Raw genomic sequence first — 17,810 nt, forward strand, 5'->3', positions numbered from 1 at the left:
TGCTGAGCACTGACTTGGACGCCCGGACACAAGGGCTCTTCTACCCACATCAGATACCGTAATTTCCACTTGAAGGGTACCAAGTCACAATTGTGGAGAAGTTTTAGATACAATATAACCTTTCTGTAAATTAAATAAGACACACTGTTCATTATTCAAGTGCCCGAGTGAAAACTTATGCCCTCTTGTGCCATATACACAGATGGCGGGGAGCTGTTAAAACACAGAAACAAAGGATACACACGATTTAGTTAAAAACGGGCATCCATTTGTCTTTCAGGGGCACAGACAGGAAGCAGGGGCTGATAAAAGTACCGTCTCCTCAATCCCAGAAAATAGCAAACCTTTCTGAACAAGTTGAAAAGCAATCTCGTTTTCTTACATTTTATTATTCACTTCTTGAAGGATGAGAACTAATGTTTTTTGTGGTCTTGCATGGGAAGGGTGTGCATTCCAGAGGAACGTTTTCTTTTTAACCGCAAAGAGCTGACTTTACTAAGGCTCAGAAAGCAAATCGTATTCTCTGGAATATCACTACACTAGGGCTGGATGAAAGATTTACAGAAAGATGAGCCTGGGTTTCTTGCTTCTACTTTTTCTCCATTTTATCCTAGGCTTTTGGGTATTTTTTTTTAAGTAGTTTAAAAAAAAAAAACACCATTTACCTAGTCAGCAAGTACATTTTTCTGATGCATGATGTCTGCTACTGGCTAAAACTTCAGAGGGAGCCCTTAAATTCAGAGCCTAATGTTAATTAATGGGCAGAAATTTAGTATGGAGGAATCCTTTTGGCTCATTTTAAGAGCCTCTGCAGGGGGTACTAATGAAAGCTAAAACAAACACAAAAAACCACAAAGCCCCCTAATGCAAGCGCTAATGTGGGCAGCTCTGCATCATGGGAGAGCCCTCCAAGGCTGCTGCGTAAGCCGTGGTGGCAGTGACTGCTGGGGAGTGCCGAGCCCGCAGCAGACCCAAGGTCATCCAAGTATGCAGGGAGAACAGAAGCTTCTGAGTCTTGAGTCCTCCGCGTGGCTCAGGCTCACCTCCAGCTACAACTGGAAAACGGATTTCCCACACACGGAAATCAAAGTCTGGCGGTCTTGATAAGGGCATTTTTCTTTCATTACTATCTTCCTTTCCCTGGTTTCTCCGTCCTCTGACCCCTTCCTTCTGTGCTGCTGTCACGTGACCCTTAGCTCCAGTGCGGCCAGCTCAGACAGGGTCCTCGGCGGATCGGCAGATGGAGGCTTCTCCCAGTGATTCCTGCGCTGTGTGCTGCAAAGTCACTTTCTCAAAAACGGATCCAAATGTTGAAGCTACTTTCAAAATGCTTCAGGAACTTCAGAGGCCTGAACTCTGGCTGAACCTAGGACTGCAGCCTGCGATACCAAGGAGACTGAAAAGACCGTGGCTTTGCTCGCCCCAGCGTGCACACAGGCATCTTGCAGGACGGGGTGGGGACTCCGTGAGAACGGGGACATGGGAGGAGGCCCCACGGTGGCCCTCCCTCTGACCTCCCTGCGGAGACATTTACCACAGGGCACTGGCCATTCCCAAACCTACAGATCTATTCAATCTGGTGTATGGTTGACTTGAAATGTGATCGCCTTTAATGCAGTATAATAAGGGACTCATTAATATACGTCGACAGCTTTCCTCTGAACGTCAACTGCCAGGTTCTCCCACGGCCCCCTGGAAGGCCAGCCATCTCCCTCCTAGAGTTTCCTAATATTGCTGAATCACCTGGCGGTGGGTGTAATCAACGTCAGCGGGATGACAATCTCTGTTACCCGACTTTAAACGTGTATGGTTCACCTGTGACCTCTGCGAGGCCTCAAGGGACAAGGCCTCCATACGTGTTTCCAAACCAATCAGCATTCATCGGAACCGTTCCTAGACGAGAGGGCCCGCTGTGCCGAGTGGCTCGCCGTCGACAATCCCGGAAACGAAGTAAGAAGGCAAGAGCGTCAGCGGACACTCACGGACCTCTCTCCTAAATGCCTGGCACAGCGGAGCTCCTAATCCTCTGCAGTAGCTCTCTACCCGAAGGGGCATTCACTATGCCCACCTTCCAGATAAGGAGGCGAAGGCAGGCTCACGAGTACGTGGCTGGCAGGAGAGAGCCGGGTATAAGCTTCGTTGGATAAAATAACAGTGAATCTGGGCAGAACCATAAAATTTGCTTTATATAAAACTGACCACACACGGTGTGTTTAAAAAGCTTTTTGGTGCCTCGTTCTGCTAACATTAGTGGATAAAACACTCATTCAGATGACTGATGAAGCACATATAAACGGAACTCTGCTAATGTTCGTTTCAGTGGGAACGGCAAAGATCCAAAAAAATGCTGGATTTGCTTGGCAGCGATGAGGTCTCTACGGCTGTATTTATAAACTACAGACATTTCTGCTTCCAGAATTCCTTTTAGAAAAGTAACTGTGTTACCGTTGAGACTGAAGGGCCACTGCACCTTAATCCTTGCTGTTTCCCCCCGGAAACAACTGTTTTCATAATTCTTTCACAAGGCATGCTTTCCAAGGAGTGCAACAACTTCATGATGGCGAAGAAACTAAATCAAACACACTATCTGCAGAGAATTTATCTGAGGAAGCCACGAAAACTTTGGACACAACCGGGTGGACCTCTGTCAGCGAGGAGCGCTGACCCGACTTCTGGTGGAAAGCCGGGCAGCTTCAGGCAGCGGTCTTCAGTTCGATGAGAACGGCCACACCGAATGCAGAGAAGACTGGAGATTTTTACCACTGGAGCCCGGATCATGTGGGTTTTGTTCATTTTAAACCCCACACCGTGCATGGGCACGGGTGATCCTCAGAATTATTTCATGAAAACAAAGCCCAGGAAATCAAGCCATTAATTATTTGTGCTGTAAATACTCAAAATGACATTTTTAGGCCTGATGTGGTTATTTACCAGGAACCGAAAAACTAAGCTTCTCTGTTTCTTTTGAGGTCAGGGAGACGGCAGAAGTCGCCGGGACAGCTTTACTCGACTGTGTCATTACAGTTTGACAACAAAACGCTGATGTAAGATCAGAGGAGAACCGGCTCTACGAGGGGAAGCAATGGCCACGATTCGGCCACAGAGATGCTCCCCAAACTGGATCCCTAGTGACGCTGATGGGCCTCTTTTAACGGTCAAAGGGCTCGTGACCAAATATCATGACAAGATTCAGCGTTTATGGTCAATGTATCTGATTCTGTTTTGAAAGTCTCCATGAAGTACTCTGCTTCGGGAAAGATCTAACTTCTCATTTACCTCAGAGTGGGACACATCGGACGTCAATCAATGTAGTCAATTTTAGAATGAAATCCCGTCTCATTTCAAATGTTCACTGCTCATATTCCATGATCCCCAGGACCCTCCTAAGGAGCATAATTTGACTCGAGTTCTCACCTTCTCCAGAAACAGCTGGCTTGGCTGCTGGTGACGCTACTCTCTTCAGACTAGCGGGACTTTCTGAAGAACCAGAATCCATGCTGGAAGAGGTGGGAAGAGAAGGTACTTTAATTTTTATCTTCAAAGAAATGAATACAAATGACACTGATTTTTTTTTTTTTTAAGCTGCTTAATGTTTAAAACTCTGCCCCACCTACAGCGGAAAGAAGCCCGCTTCGCTCAGTGAAAACACAGAATGTGCAACAGATACCAGATTCTGAGCTCGCGTTCTTGCTTCTCAGTACTTGCTATGTGGGGTGAGCAGCCAATGTACTGCTCTATTTGCAAGCATGGAGGACAGGTGCTTGTCCACAATTTTTGCCATTTTTCTCTCCTTGACGCTCATAATTTGTTTTGAGCACCTACGTGATCACAATAATTGAACTACTACTTTTATGTTAAAAGAGCCATGCTCTAAGGCTCCTAACAAAAGAGAGAATTCGTTTTTTCCGTTATTTCCCCAAATGTTTTGAGCCTCTAAGTCTTCATGTGTATCTGGTGTAGTATGGGGTACTACACATGAAGAGAGGCATAGTCTGCAACGAATTCACAAGAATGTTCCAGGTCTCAGAGTAGAATTCCCTCTTATAGAAGTCACTGAAAAACAAGATATGCAGCCTTCCACAACTGAAGAAAGAAAAGATCACTTATTTGTCAGAGGCTGCCTTCTGCAGGCACAGCCCCTAACTTCCGTAGTTAGAGGATCCGGAAGACAAAATTATCCTGCAACCCCAACTGTGACGCTTAACCAGTGCAAGCAATACTTTAATGCCTAACATAGTTTTCATCTAACAGAAGCAGATAAACACAAAAATACCTTGTAGATTTCCTTATGGGCCCTGAAATGAGTTTCACGTAAGACTTGGGGAACCAACCCTTCTGACCTTGAACTTCTCCAAACCACCACATGTCTTGCTGTTCCAGGACGGTGATGACATCATTTTTGTTAAAATTTAAGTGGTTGTCTTTTTTGGCTCTCCAAGGATACAGCGCTTGGGCCTGTAGTCCCTCCACCTTCTCGCCCTTGTGTGGAAACACATAAAGGACCTCTCGTTACTCCGCGATCAGTTACCAGCTCCGGTGACATCAGCCCTGGCACCAACGCCCCTTTCCAGCCAGCGCACATGGGCGCATACACAGCCACGAAGGGCCCTGCTTCAGTGTAGCATGGGGGCCGGATACGTCCCTGTGTCGTGGGAATCACTTCTTTTCAAAACAAGAGGCGAAAACCTGCCAGCCTACATTGTCTGGCCATCTCGAACACCCCCTCTAACCAAGCCAGGAGGTCATAATATGTTTTGTGGCACCGGGCCCTGTGCCTCTTCTGTCTGGTTCCACTTTAACCCCCAAGTGGCCCAGGGCACCCCTCCCACATTTCCAAAAGCATATGGACATTTGGTGGAAGACCAATATGGGAGCAGAAACGGTATGGAATCTCAAAGGATAAGGGACTGATACTGAGTTCAGGTGGACACGGAAAAATATGCCCCATGTTGGACTGTGCTCGTTTTAGCTCCTTTTTAGAGACACGGGGCATAAATGCCTCGTGATCCCCTGTGAACGTCTACATGCCAATGTGGTTTACAAAGAGGAATGAAATGCGATCTCTGGCTCCCCAAAATAATTTAGGTTAAAAGACTTTATTAACCACAAAGCACCATAAAAAAGGACAGTATGATATTCTCAGCAAAGACTTCACAATTAATGCAGGAGAAAGAGATATACACAATCATCCACAGCACTTGGCAGAATGAAATCTACCACCAATAGGCTCCAACTGTTCACTGCGGGGACACAGAGCAAAGAGGAAGGAATTCTGCCTGAGGGCAACAGGGACAATGTCCCAGAGGAGGCGGCACTGGATTCGGGCCTCGAAGGGCGAGGAAGACTGTGCGAGCTAGGGCTTCGGAAGAAGGGCACTCCAGGCCGAGGGCACAGCACCGGCAAAGGCCTCGAGGCAGCGCACTGCAAAGGGTCCGGGAAGAGGAGCACAATCTTGGGGTGCGTGGAGCCTAGTTTCATGGAGGGGTGTAGAAGGAGATGTGGCTGGAAAGGCAGGGTGAGCCATTCATTATCTTTTTAAAAACCGTAACATAAAACCATTATAATATCTTAAGATAATACTAAAAAACAAGTCAACTTTCCATCATGTGTGAAAATGGACAGAAACAAAGGATAATGGCCAAAGACAGCTCATCCAGAACCAACACGTACTTGCCTTAGAAGACATTTTCCTAGCGATGCTCGATGGTGAGCACTGATGCAGATCAAACACCCCAGCAGCCATGGGGCCCACGGCTCCACCCCCATCTTCCTGGGACCGCACCCTCTTAAACCTGCAATGTCCCTCCTCTCTTCCATCCCAGCTCCACACTCTTTCAAATCCCACAGAGTCTCTGCCTCCCATTTTCCCTCCTTGGGTTCCCAGGAGCTTCCCATGGCCACAGCCCGCTGGCTTGCGGCTGTTTTGCGCTGTCCAATCCTCCAGCAGCTTCCATCCGCCCCTCTGCCACGCCACTCCCGACTGGCTGAGTCCTCACCGGCGCCTCATGAACCCTTCCCCGGAGACGCCTTCCCTGTGCCTGCCTTGTCCACCTTTCTGCAGGGACACAAATAACCCAGCCCAGGGCCAGCCGGACACAGCCTGGCCTCAGGGTTGGAACCCCATGTGTGTCACTTACTGATTTCGTGACTTTGGACCACTGTTTCCTCTCCCTAGGCCTTGGTTTCCACACTGTAACAGAAACACTTCCTCTAAAGGGTTAAGGAAGTGGAGTGAATCTATCCACAGCTTTGCTGGGAGTAATAATGATCACAGTAGCAGCTTTTCTTTTCCCTGCTGTCTCTAACCCCAGGCTGTCAAGTGTGGCTGCAGAGAGCAGAGACAAAGTGCAGGGATGACCGGTCACACGTTCGGGTTAAATCCGGCCCCAGAGTCCCTCACTCCTCTCGGCTGATTCTGCACACTCTGCAGCCCTCAGGGCCCGCTCCCGAGAGCGCGGCCCACGGTCCCCTCTGAACTCCTTTTTCTCCTTTACCTTCCTCCAGCCTCTCCTCACCCCCCGTCTCCCAGAAGACGAATGCTGTCTTTCTGTGCCCCGCGCACGGTTCCCACCCTCCACCATGAAGTTCTCAGTGCCTGACTCGGTGGCCCCTTCTCCCCGGTGCCCTCCCTCTGCTCTGCTCCTGTGACTTCGGGGTCACAAACGTCTCCACTCGCTCTTTGCTTCCCCAGCCCTTCGCAATCGGTTTCTCTTATCCCTTCCCAAGTCACAGGTACGCTCTTCTTGCCACACTGACTGCTCTCTGCCCTGTCACCAACCCCCTTTCTGCAAACAGCGGAGCTGGGACAGAAGCAAAGGGAAGGAACCCCTCTGGGCGGGAGCTCCTCTTCCTCTCCCAGGTCGGAGAACACACACACATACACACACACACACACCCCTTCTGAAGATCTCACCCATGGCCTCAGAGCTGATCCACGTTCCCACTGCCTGTCAGATGGGCCCGCGTGGTGCCCCACGTTCACCTTAAACTGAACACATCTACAACCCGGATTCTCCTTCCCACTAGAAATCATTTTCTCTTGTGCCCCCATTTCTCTGAGGTCAAATCCTTGGCTCAATCCGTGACCGCTTTCCTTTCCTTTGGCTCCAAGAGAGTGTGACTCCGTCCTGCTTAACGGTCGCTGCTGCCCCAAGTCCTCTGCCTGCCCTACCCCAGGAAGCTGCTCCAGGTCAGACACTGTCCCCCACTCCCAACTGCCTGCCAGATGGGCATCTGCTCTGTTTGATTACCTGCAGACATTCCCTTCCTTTAACTTTACTATAGTACGTCAACCGCTGCTTTATTATATGGAGTAGTAATATTCAGAACAACTACTTTATCCCGCTCACCTATAGTCAACCAATCTTTTCCAATATATACTCACTGGTCTCCCCAGATCGACTGGCCCAAGCTTTTCCTGAAACCCACTGTCCTACTTACTCTCCTCACAGTATCCGCCGGCTGATAGGCCAGCCTGCTCCTCTACCGAATAAAATCAACCTGTGCAGGAGATTACCCCTCTTGGGAACTCTCCAGACTCCCTTAACGCTATTGAGAAAACATGAACCAAATTCACACTGCCACCTGACCCGGATACGTAGAAATAACACTGTCCAGATGCACTGGCCGAATGTGCTGGTACTGGGTCCAGCAGGCCAGGACTTCACACTTCCACCGACTGCCCTTACCTGGCCCAAAACAGGAGACGGAGACGAGCCAGTGGCCGTGGCTGGAGTAAATGCTGATCTCTGCCTTAGCTGGCCGGCACTTGGGACAGTGAGTGAGGGCTGGGCGGCCCATGCGTCCCAGTTGTCTGTCTCTGGCTTCTCGTTCGTGCTGGTGGGCCACCTGGAAGGAAACATAGGCCACCATGAGAAGCAAGTCCTTCCTACACGCCCGCTTCTCACCCACGGCAGACAGAGACCCACTGCACTTATGGGACTTTCTAAATTCACAAACAAGACAGGGTGGAAAGAGGTTCCGACTCGGGGTTCAAGTCCGAGCTTCACGCCCTAGTGATGAGCCTCAGGCAAATGACAGCATCTCTCTGAATCTTCAGTCCCTCGTTGATAAAATGGGAACAATATTCTGCCACTTTGACATTTGTAAAAACAACAGTACAGCCAGCAAAAAAGAAGTTAGACAGCACCTGTGAAAACAGGCCAGCTTGGCGGCTGACACTTAATGCTCTCTGTCCCCTCCAACTCACAGCAAAATCCAGGTCACATGTCTGGCCACCAGGGTAATGACAACTGGGATCCTTATAGCTACCAGGCATGCTGGATCTCAGGGACGGCTTTAATATTGTGATTTGTATAATGTTAAATAAATATATCTGTGCGAATGCAAATCCAAACACAATTTACTCCTCACGTCTTTGAGACACAAACACATTGGAAAATCAAAATAATTCCTTTGAGGGGTGCCAGGATGGCTCAGTCGGTTAAGGGTCCGACTCTTGATTTCGGCTCAGGTCATGGTCTCACAGCCATGGGATGGAGCCCCATGCTGGGCTCTGGGCTGGGGATGGAGCTCTGCCCCTTCCTGTCTGTCTGTCTCTATTAAAAACTAAAAAATAATTCCTTTGTGAGACTGCAGATCCTGATTCTGGGTTTGGAAAATAAGACACCCATAATAATAGCAGGAGAAGTACACACCACTCATGTATCGCAGGAGAGAGTCACAATGACTGGACCACAGCAAGATGAAATCTTAGAAAACAAAGTATTTGTCTTCTATGTTAGTCTTCATTTTAAAAAGGGGTCAGAACTTGGGGCGCCTGGGTGGCTCAGTGGGTTAAAGCCTCTGCCTTCAGCTCAGGTCATGATCCTAGGGTCCTGGGATTGAGCCCCACATGGGGCTCTCTGCTCAGCAGGGAGCCTGCTTCCTCCTCTCTCTCTCTCTCTCTGCCTGCCTCTCTGCCTACTTGTGATCTCTGTCAAATAAATAAAATCTTTAAAAAAATAACAATTAAAAAGGCAGACTACTTTTCAGCAGAGGCTAGATAGGGAGGACCTTTCTTAGCATCTGCAACCTTTTGTATGAAAATAAGAGTATGAAAAACTTGCTGTTCCTTCCATCCTTCCCTCCACTTTCTCTGCCCGTGGTCACCACACTTTTCTCCCGTCTGAGCCATCTGATCTTTCTCTAGCTTTATGTCTTGACTCCTGGCCTTCCATCTGTTTCTTTTCAAAGATGATTAGACTTAGAAAAAAAAAAAATTAAGTAAGCTACTTCTTACTCAAATCACTCCTGCTTGACTGCTTGTCTAAAACACTTTTACAGGATGCCTGGGTGGCTCAGTTGGTTACGCGTCTGCTTCCAGCTCGGGTCATGATCTCAGGGTCCTCGGATGGAGCCCTGCGTCAGGCTCCCTGCTCATGAGTCTGCTGTTTCTCCCTGCTGCTCTGCCTACTTGTGCTCTCTATCTCCCTGTCAATAAATAAAATATTTTTTAAAAAGAGTAAAAAATAAATATTATTTGACAACTGCACACATAGATGACGGTCCTCTATATGTAAGCGTGGACAGCAGTTTCCTCCATCATTTCAAACCTCTGCTTACACGCAGTTTCTAAGGCCATTTCCCAATGACCCAGGGCACCGCCCAACACGTGTGTACCAGCCCGATGACAGAGAACAGAGCAAAGCTTTGAAGGAAACCGCTTTCTATCCTGTTTAAAACCATGTGACAATTCAATTTCTGTTTCTAACCAGCAAAAAAAGGGCTGTTTACAGGCAGGAAATGACTCTGTGCTGACCACCCTGGGTATCAGATTAGGAAATGGCATTTCTCCGTTCCTTCCCCCCGAAGGAGAGCTGCAGACCAGCTCCGAGCGTGGTGAGACGAGCGGCCTGATGTCGCGTGTGCCCGGACGGCTCACTGCGGGGCGCTGACCGCATCACACCCAGTCCACGAGCAGAGGGATCGGGGAACGGGGTAACGGAATAAGCCCGCTCCTCTGCGCAGAAGTACAGCCCCAAACTGTGACAACAATGGAAAGAAGACTGAGCGAGCCTACACGTACGTGGAGCTGAAGTCAGCCCAGTTGTTGGGGGTCGTGGAGGGCTCCGGAGCAGTCACTGCCACAGGAGCTGGGGGCTCGCGCACGGCCAGCGCGGGGGTGGGGGCGGAGGTCGGATCAGGCCCGGGTTTGACTGGAGCGGGAACCTCGTTTTCTGGGATTTTCTCTGCATAGTTTGCAGGGAACCATCCTGTCTTTCCTTTTAGTTCTCCTCCAAGCCAGCCCGGTTCTCCAGTTTGGCTCTCATCCACCTGCAGGAAAAGTCACAAAGTTTAACCGCCCTGGAGCTCAATCAGCCCCTGAAGACACCAGGCGCTCTCCCGGGACCAGGGACCAAGCCCCAAGCCTCCCACCCCAGCGGAGGGACACCCCGCACGGATGCCTCCTCACCCTCTTATCCTCTCTATGTCTGGGAAAACAGTCTCTAAACATTAACTCTGAACAAACAGTATGTGCTGTGATGCAAGTTCTCCTTCTTTCTTTTTTTTAAAATGCCCTCCCCACTTTCCTAGCAATGGCAGTTATGATAAAGTGACTCAAGCCCTCAGGCACATAGTTGAAATTCTTAGTTACCCTGAATTGGAAAGTGATGTGACCGACTTCATCACCCGGGAGGTCATGGAATTATTAAGAAATAATTTGACTTGGGCTTATGATTTAAAGCTGAAGCCAAAGGGTGCCATCAACATTAACCGGTACTCTAAAAATCTCTTAATAACTAAGTGGTATCTGTTGAGTACAGCGATGAGAAAGATGAAAACACCATCTTAGAGATCTTAGATTTCTTCCACGGGAAGAAAAGATGCTGTTAACCCACCTAAAAGCTCTTTAATTTCCTCATCATATATCTAATTTATTGAATACGAGTTTATTCATGGCAACAGCCAATTTTATTAAGGTCCTGTGTTTTTCTTTTATTTAAGTTTAATGTCATAAAAGTGCACGTGAGAATACAGAATTCTGCTGTTTAAAACGCTCACAGACGTTATTTTATTAAGTGCTTTTAATGTTTGCATTTTAATTCTAACCTAAAAGGATCCTTCCCAATCACCAGGATGGTTCTACCTATCTTTATGAGTTACCCCCACTATTTTATGAGCAACAGGAGAATGACTTTAGAGGAAAATTAGGCTCACTGTTAGAAAACTGTTTTCATTACTGTATCAAATAAGGGTCTATCAAAGACCTTATCTTATTTTTCTCCCTTATTATATACTGTCCGAGGAGGTAAAACATTGGATACTTCAAAAGACATTAATGTTGCTTTTGAGAAATCATAGAAATGAGTAGGCAGGATCTTAACAATAATTTTGGAAAAACAGAAAAAATACCAGTCTTCTAACTCATGCAAATACACAGGAAAAATAAATAAGTAAATAAAAAAAAAATAAAGCCCCAAACTACAAAACCAAACATCTACCACCTGTATTCAGTGCAGAGTCGGTGCAACGTTTATTAGCATACTTGAATTTTAAACATGCTTGGGATGGGCCAGAAAAAGTCGAATTACATAGCTTACAACTTAGCTCTACAATTTACCTATAAAACTTCCAGTGAGCAGGAGATGCTGGCACTCTGCTCCACCTTAAGGAACCCTTACTGTCTGGGGTAAAAGCAATTTTTTAAAACTGAGCACGTTCCAAGGACTTCCCCAAGATAAAGAGCAATACTGCTTCGGAGGTTCTATTTTTGGCTTTACAGTTCTGATAGTCTTGCTAACGCTTACATCAGATGTGAACACATTAGCCACTTCTCATTCAAGTCCCCCGCACTTTTGTGCTTACGTTTCTTTTTCAGGGCAGCCCCAACTGTTTCTCTAGATGAAGATTTGAGATGACATTTTTTCCCCCCATTTGGATTTTATGTGAAATGCAAATGGCTAAACGCCTTTCCTTCTTCATTTTTATTTATTGGTGATACTATGACATACTTAAAACATCGCCACAGCTCTGCAATGGAAACAGCTGTTTCGAGGCCAGATTGTGCTGGGGAATCCCCCAACTCCTGGGCAGGTTCAACAATAGTCAAGCTCCCAACCCCCTCCACCTCTCGTTCTAAGACCAAGGTGATGTCAGGCAGGAGTGAGTGAGGAAGGAACGAGAGCCTGACACAGGGACTTAGCCTCAGACGGCGAAGGGTAATGGTTAAGAGAAGAGCTCTGCTGTTAGATTACCCCAATTTCAACACTGGTTCTACCATTTATTAACCAGGTGACTATGGGCAACTCACTATCTCTTGGTGTCTCAAGTTCATCTGTCACATGGAGATAGCAGTACCTGTATCATTATGGTGCCTATGAGAATTGTGAAATATTGAAAATGCTGCTTGGCATGAGAGAAGTGTTTAATGATAGAGTTTTAAAAGCCAGAATTCTCCCTTTGTCCCGCTCTCAGCCTGTACTGAAGCGCTCTCCTTTGGGCTTCGGTCCCATTCTAAGAGCCTAGTCTTTACCTTCACTGTAAGGAACCATCCCTGGTTTTCTGTACGGGGCACTCTCTGCTCTAGGAACTTGCCTGGAACCCAGGCCCTCTCGGTTTGCCTTTTTGCCAGCAGCAACCCTTTAGGGGCTGGAGTTCAATCCTGGATCATGGCCCATCTGGAACTGCTACTCATCTGTCCAAGCAGTAGGACCTTCTCAAAGGTCTGCTGCTTTACTCAATTATATTCTGTGTGTTACTGTCATTCCCTTGACACAAAAGGTCTTATCTGCTTCACAGGACTTTTAGGACCGACATCAGGAATTGGATGTGAAGTCCCATGGGCAGGTCTAGCTTGTACCCCAAGTAGCTGATCACACCCAGCCCTGTTCTGTTCTGCATACTTAGGAAGCAGACATGGTGCCACATCAGCCTTTTATCTGTGCCAACAAGAGTTCCCCCATCCTTCAGGGTAATGATGAGATCAGTTTTTCCCTTTTAACCAAGGAAATACACCGGTCAACTTTGACAGAACAATAGTTTTAATTAGCCTGATTTGTTTTTAAAGGAATCCATCAATTTTAATGTATAACTTAATTTTAAGATTCAGAGGATATAAGAAAAATTCACTCTTAACATTAAATTAACTACTCAGAAAAAGCACAACGGTTCTCATATGAAAAGGAGAAGTATTTCTTCCTGGATTTGGGAAACTCAACCCAAAATGCCAACCCAATGGTGGAAAAACAGTACATATGATTAGAACAGAGCAAGAGTTAGGCATACAGATTTTGCAACAGGGCTGGTTGTAATGTGGAGTTAAATGGACATCAAGTAGATACATCTACTGGGGGCTCTAAGTCAGGGCGATCGGAAATAGTAACAAGACTGGTCTTAATACACTTTCACTTAAGCTGCCCCACTGTAACACCTCAAAGCATTTGGGGTCATTCTAGTGGAACATCATCAAAAAGGGAAACACAACCCCAGATAACTGCGAACATATCTTGAATGTTACCAATCTATTCTACAGGATGTTAATATCCACTGTTTGCAGCAGGGGTTGGATTCAACAGTCAAATGCACACAGCTATGAGGTTCAAGTACATATGGCTGAAGCCCAATACTACTGTCTTTTCTCAACGTTTATATGCTTCGTGGCTGCCAGATTCATCAGGCAGCATATTTCTGAAATCTCTGACCTTGTCGCAAAGTAGGGAAAGAGAAAGTCCCTCTCCCTTCGCAAGCAGGACACAGAAGGAGGACAGCAAGGAGATGTAAACTGTGCCGACTCAGAGCAGCTGGTGGGGCTGCCTGGGATGTGCCGAGCAGCACGGGGAGCAGCAAATGGTTCCTGCATTTGCCAGCCTGGAAATACATGGTCTTCCCAAAACTTTCGGTTTAGAGTATTAAAATTGGGGGTACCTAGGTGGCTCAGTGGGTTAAAGCCTCTGTCTTTGGCTCAGGTCATGATCCCAGGGTCCTGGGATGGAGCCCCACAACAGGCTCTCTGCTCAGTGGGGAGCCTGCTCCTCTCTCTCTCTCTCTCTGCCTGCCTCTCTGCCTACTTGTGATCTCTGTCAAATTGAAAAAAAAAAAAAAAGGAATATTAAAATTGTTTTCTGAAGCTCTAATTTAGAGGTCATCAGATCTTTCTTCTGTAGGAACTACTCAACTCTGCCCTTGCAACACAAAAGCAGCTGAGGGTAATATGCAAATGAGCGGGTCCAGCTGTGTTCCAATAAAACTTTATTATGAAACGGGCAGGGGGCCGCATTTGGCCCACTCCTGGAATCGGGAGTGGACTCATCCCTCCAAACAGTGATGATACAATGGCCAATTGTTACTAAACAAGCCAACCTCAGATGTAAAGGTTATGGAAGTCGAAGGAAGGCAGGAAAGAAAAGATACTATTATTTTAAAAAATCTCCCTCAAGAGAAAACAAGGAAAAACAGTGAGTTTAATGTTACAGGAATAAGACCAAATTAAAAGATAATCTTCAGAATGAACTCGACTGGTTGATGGCTGACAACCACTAAAGAAGTATCCCTTTTGGGGATATTTCTAAGAGGGTATGTTTCAGAAATGACTGAGAATTAGTCTTGACAGGAAAAATGCATTAGGTTAGAGTGGCGGTTCCCAAAAGTGACAGTCAGCCTAACAGAACCACCTGGAGGAGATTCTGAATCCTGTATACAGAGTAAAGTTCCCAGAGTCTCTGGCGGTGAGCTCTGGAATGCTTACTTCTTCTAAGCTTCCTGACCAGTTCTAATGTCCTCCTCAGCCCTACACCACCCAGACCTGCTGAGTTATCATCAGCCTGTGCCCTTAAGACAAAGGTCAACAAAAGGGCAGCGAGCAAAGGCCTTCTAAATTTTTTTTTTTAAAGTAAGCTCTACACCCAACATGGGGCTTGAACTCATGACCCTGAGATCGAGAGTTGCATGTTCTCCCAACTGAGCCAGCCAAGAGCCCCTCTTCTAATTTCTAATGCTATTCCAATACATCACGGATGTCAAATTTGATCTATCTGCCCTCCAAGTACCAGGACCTCCGGATCAGAAGACAGGCCATCAGTGTTCACAGTATCTAAGTTCTAGCTGTCAAACTCAAGGTCAAATTAGGAAGTTTCCATTAGGAAGTTCTTCCCTGAGCACATCAGTCCATTCTGATTCCTTTCCTCTTTCCTAGCAGAGCTAGCAAGCATTCACTGAGAACTTCATCAAATACTGGCTTTTTCATGTGTTTCTCCCAACTTTTCTACGAAGATTTTAAACATATGAATGGTAGACATCATCTTATACTTCTTTCTATTATAAACAATATTTAGAACAGGACTACAGACAAGATACCACTTTAGTTTTTTAGTCAACTGTGGAAAAAAATATTTTTGGAGAAAACTGGACTGACAGTTAAGATTTTTTAAAACCTCCCTCCAAGATTGCCGACATTAAAAAAGGAAAGGTTAGACTTCTGAAATCTAACAGGATAGTCAACTAATTTATAGTTTGAGAAATCAAAGAATCTGATGATTATGCCCACAAAAATAAGTTAAATCCTGATTAGTCAAGCAAGAGATTGATAATAATGTTCTAATACGTATTTTCATGATCATGTTTCTTAACCTCAAACTTCAGGGAATAAAAAAATTGTTACTATCACATGTCATTTTCCATGTTTTTATTTTGTGCTGATCCTTAACCTCACGAAGACAATACAGTTGGATGCCATCTGGGGTATAATGCTGCACTGTGCAGTAGAAGACACAGCTGCTGTCCCCTCAGCAAACCAGTAAATTATGTCTAGCTGTGTAATTTCATCCTTCATGACATATTTGGGACGTCTGAGATAAAGCAAACACCATTCCCGACCTGGGTACTCCTCCTCTATTATACTTGTCAAAGCTGGATTTACTTTCAGTGTTCCAGTGTTCCATTAAAAATTACAAATGTTAGTACGTTTGTAAATATGAAAATAATATAAAAGTACAAAAAATTAAACACAAAGCCCCTTCTTTACCGCCAAGCAGTAGTCAATGTTCACGGTTTCAGGCTTGTATTTCAAGAATTGAACCACACACACAGAAACATTCACATATATACACACACACAGATTTTTATTTAACCAAAATGCAATTATACTGTTCATATCCTTTTGTTTTTGTTGTTTTATTTACTGGCGAGCTTATCTGTATATGTAGATTATGTAATTTTTTTTTTACATCGTAAATCTTCCTGCTTAGCTGTATCATAATTTATCTAAACCACTCTCTTACTTATATGGAGCTATTCCTTTTTTGTTTTTACCAACAACACTGCAGTGAACATTTGTCTACCCATGTATTTGTGCATGTGCCGAAAAACCGTCTAGAGGAGGGAGAATAGCAGAATTTCTGGGTGAAGGGGAATGAGAATTTTAAATCTGAACGGGTATTATCAAACTGCTTTTCAAATAGCTTAGTCAACTCATACAACCATGCTGACAGCGTGTATTTCATCTAGTTTCCTGCACTCTTGACAGAGCTGGCTATTATGAAACCTCTAAACTTGCTCAGGTGGGAAATGAAAAATGCTATCTGCTTTTTCTTTTTTAACTTGCATTTCCTGATGCAATGAGGAAATGAGATAAAGACTTTCTGTATATTTTTAAAATCAATATACTCTTCTTCATGTGTGAATATCTCTTCATATCCTTGGACAAGTTTTGTAAGTTTTGGGTTTCTTTCGTATTAATTTTTAGTCTTTATATAATGTGGATGTATTTTGCAATATGCAAGTTTTAATTTTTTTATATTGTCAAAACTGCCCATTTTTACCATTTATGGCTTCTGGTTTTAACTCAGAGAGGTATTTCGTTGCCAGGAAATTATTCCCATATTCTCCTTTAAAAAAAAAAAAATTTTTTTAAAGAAATTTAACTTTTAAATTTAAACTACCTGGAACTTATTTTTGTCTGTAGCCTGAGATGGAGACTTAACCTTATAATTTGCCAAATACACAGCCTTCGGGTTAGTCCTCAAACGGAATCTAGTGAAGAGAAATTCAGTACACAAACTTTTATACCTCCTTTTTTTTTTGTAAAGCAAAACCTACTACACAAACTTAAAACATATTTGTACCACCACGACAACACCCAAAGATATGTGTACTTACACATTACATAGAATTAAAGTGATTTAAAAGAAGAAAACATTTAATAAGATGCAGACTTCCTGACAGTTACACAGACTTACCCATTCCCCTTTAACCTCCACCAGGAAAGCAAAGGTTTGAAAGCAAGGCAAAATATGTTTAATGAAATGTTTTATTTTTACAACACATCTAAATTCTATTCATCTAGTCAAGCTGGTGGTTAGCCAACTTGAGGAAAAATATCCGTGTAATAAGACTATGTTTCCAAAATATAGCAACATTTTCTCATTAAAGTACAAATCATCTAGAGCACTTCCTTACTGTAACATCTGTAACACTTCCTGATCTCAAGAAGTGAGCGCCCTACTTTTCTGTACCTTGTGTTGCAACAAAATCCAGTTTCAAAAACCTAAGGCTCTTTTTTTGTTTTAGTGTAAAGAAACAACTTTGTAACGAGGTCCTCTCTGATGTCACATTGTCCTTTCATAAGGTTTACAGTCTTAGTATGGTATTTTTATATATTTTAACAATTCGTAGGCTTTATTTTATTTAATTAATTTTTCCCCCCAATTCGTAGGCTTTAAAAGCCGCACCATTTCAAAGACAAGGCAGCACGAGTAAAGCTGCTTCGGACTAAGAAAACACAGCGTGGGAAAGAGTCAGGGCTGAACAAGATGCTTGCGACGCCGTCCATGTGCTCAGAGCGCCCTGCCCACGCCACAGAACCTAGCAGTAAT

General features: G+C 45.1%; 1 protein-coding gene across 5 annotated transcripts in view; it reads right to left on the bottom strand.

Moving 5' to 3' along the window:
* The window catches only part of ITSN1 (intersectin 1), a 151,760-nt gene that overhangs the window by 62,808 nt on the left and 71,142 nt on the right, over window positions 1–17,810 (bottom strand). For all 5 annotated transcript variants that reach the window (XM_045084537.1, XM_045084536.1, XM_045084538.1 and 2 more), the window contains 4 exons: window positions 10,028–10,275; window positions 7,689–7,848; window positions 4,274–4,479; window positions 3,415–3,497 (listed from right to left, as the gene is read on the bottom strand). In XM_045084537.1, coding sequence (XP_044940472.1) covers window positions 3,415–3,497; window positions 4,274–4,479; window positions 7,689–7,848; window positions 10,028–10,275 — 697 coding nt within the window. The remainder of the gene's footprint in view (window positions 1–3,414; window positions 3,498–4,273; window positions 4,480–7,688; window positions 7,849–10,027; window positions 10,276–17,810) is intronic.

The sequence above is a fragment of the Mustela putorius genome, unplaced genomic scaffold (assembly GCF_011764305.1).
Source record: "Mustela putorius furo isolate JIRA1106 unplaced genomic scaffold, ASM1176430v1.1 tig00000765_pilon_pilon_pilon, whole genome shotgun sequence".
NCBI classification, from domain to species: domain Eukaryota; kingdom Metazoa; phylum Chordata; class Mammalia; order Carnivora; family Mustelidae; genus Mustela; species Mustela putorius.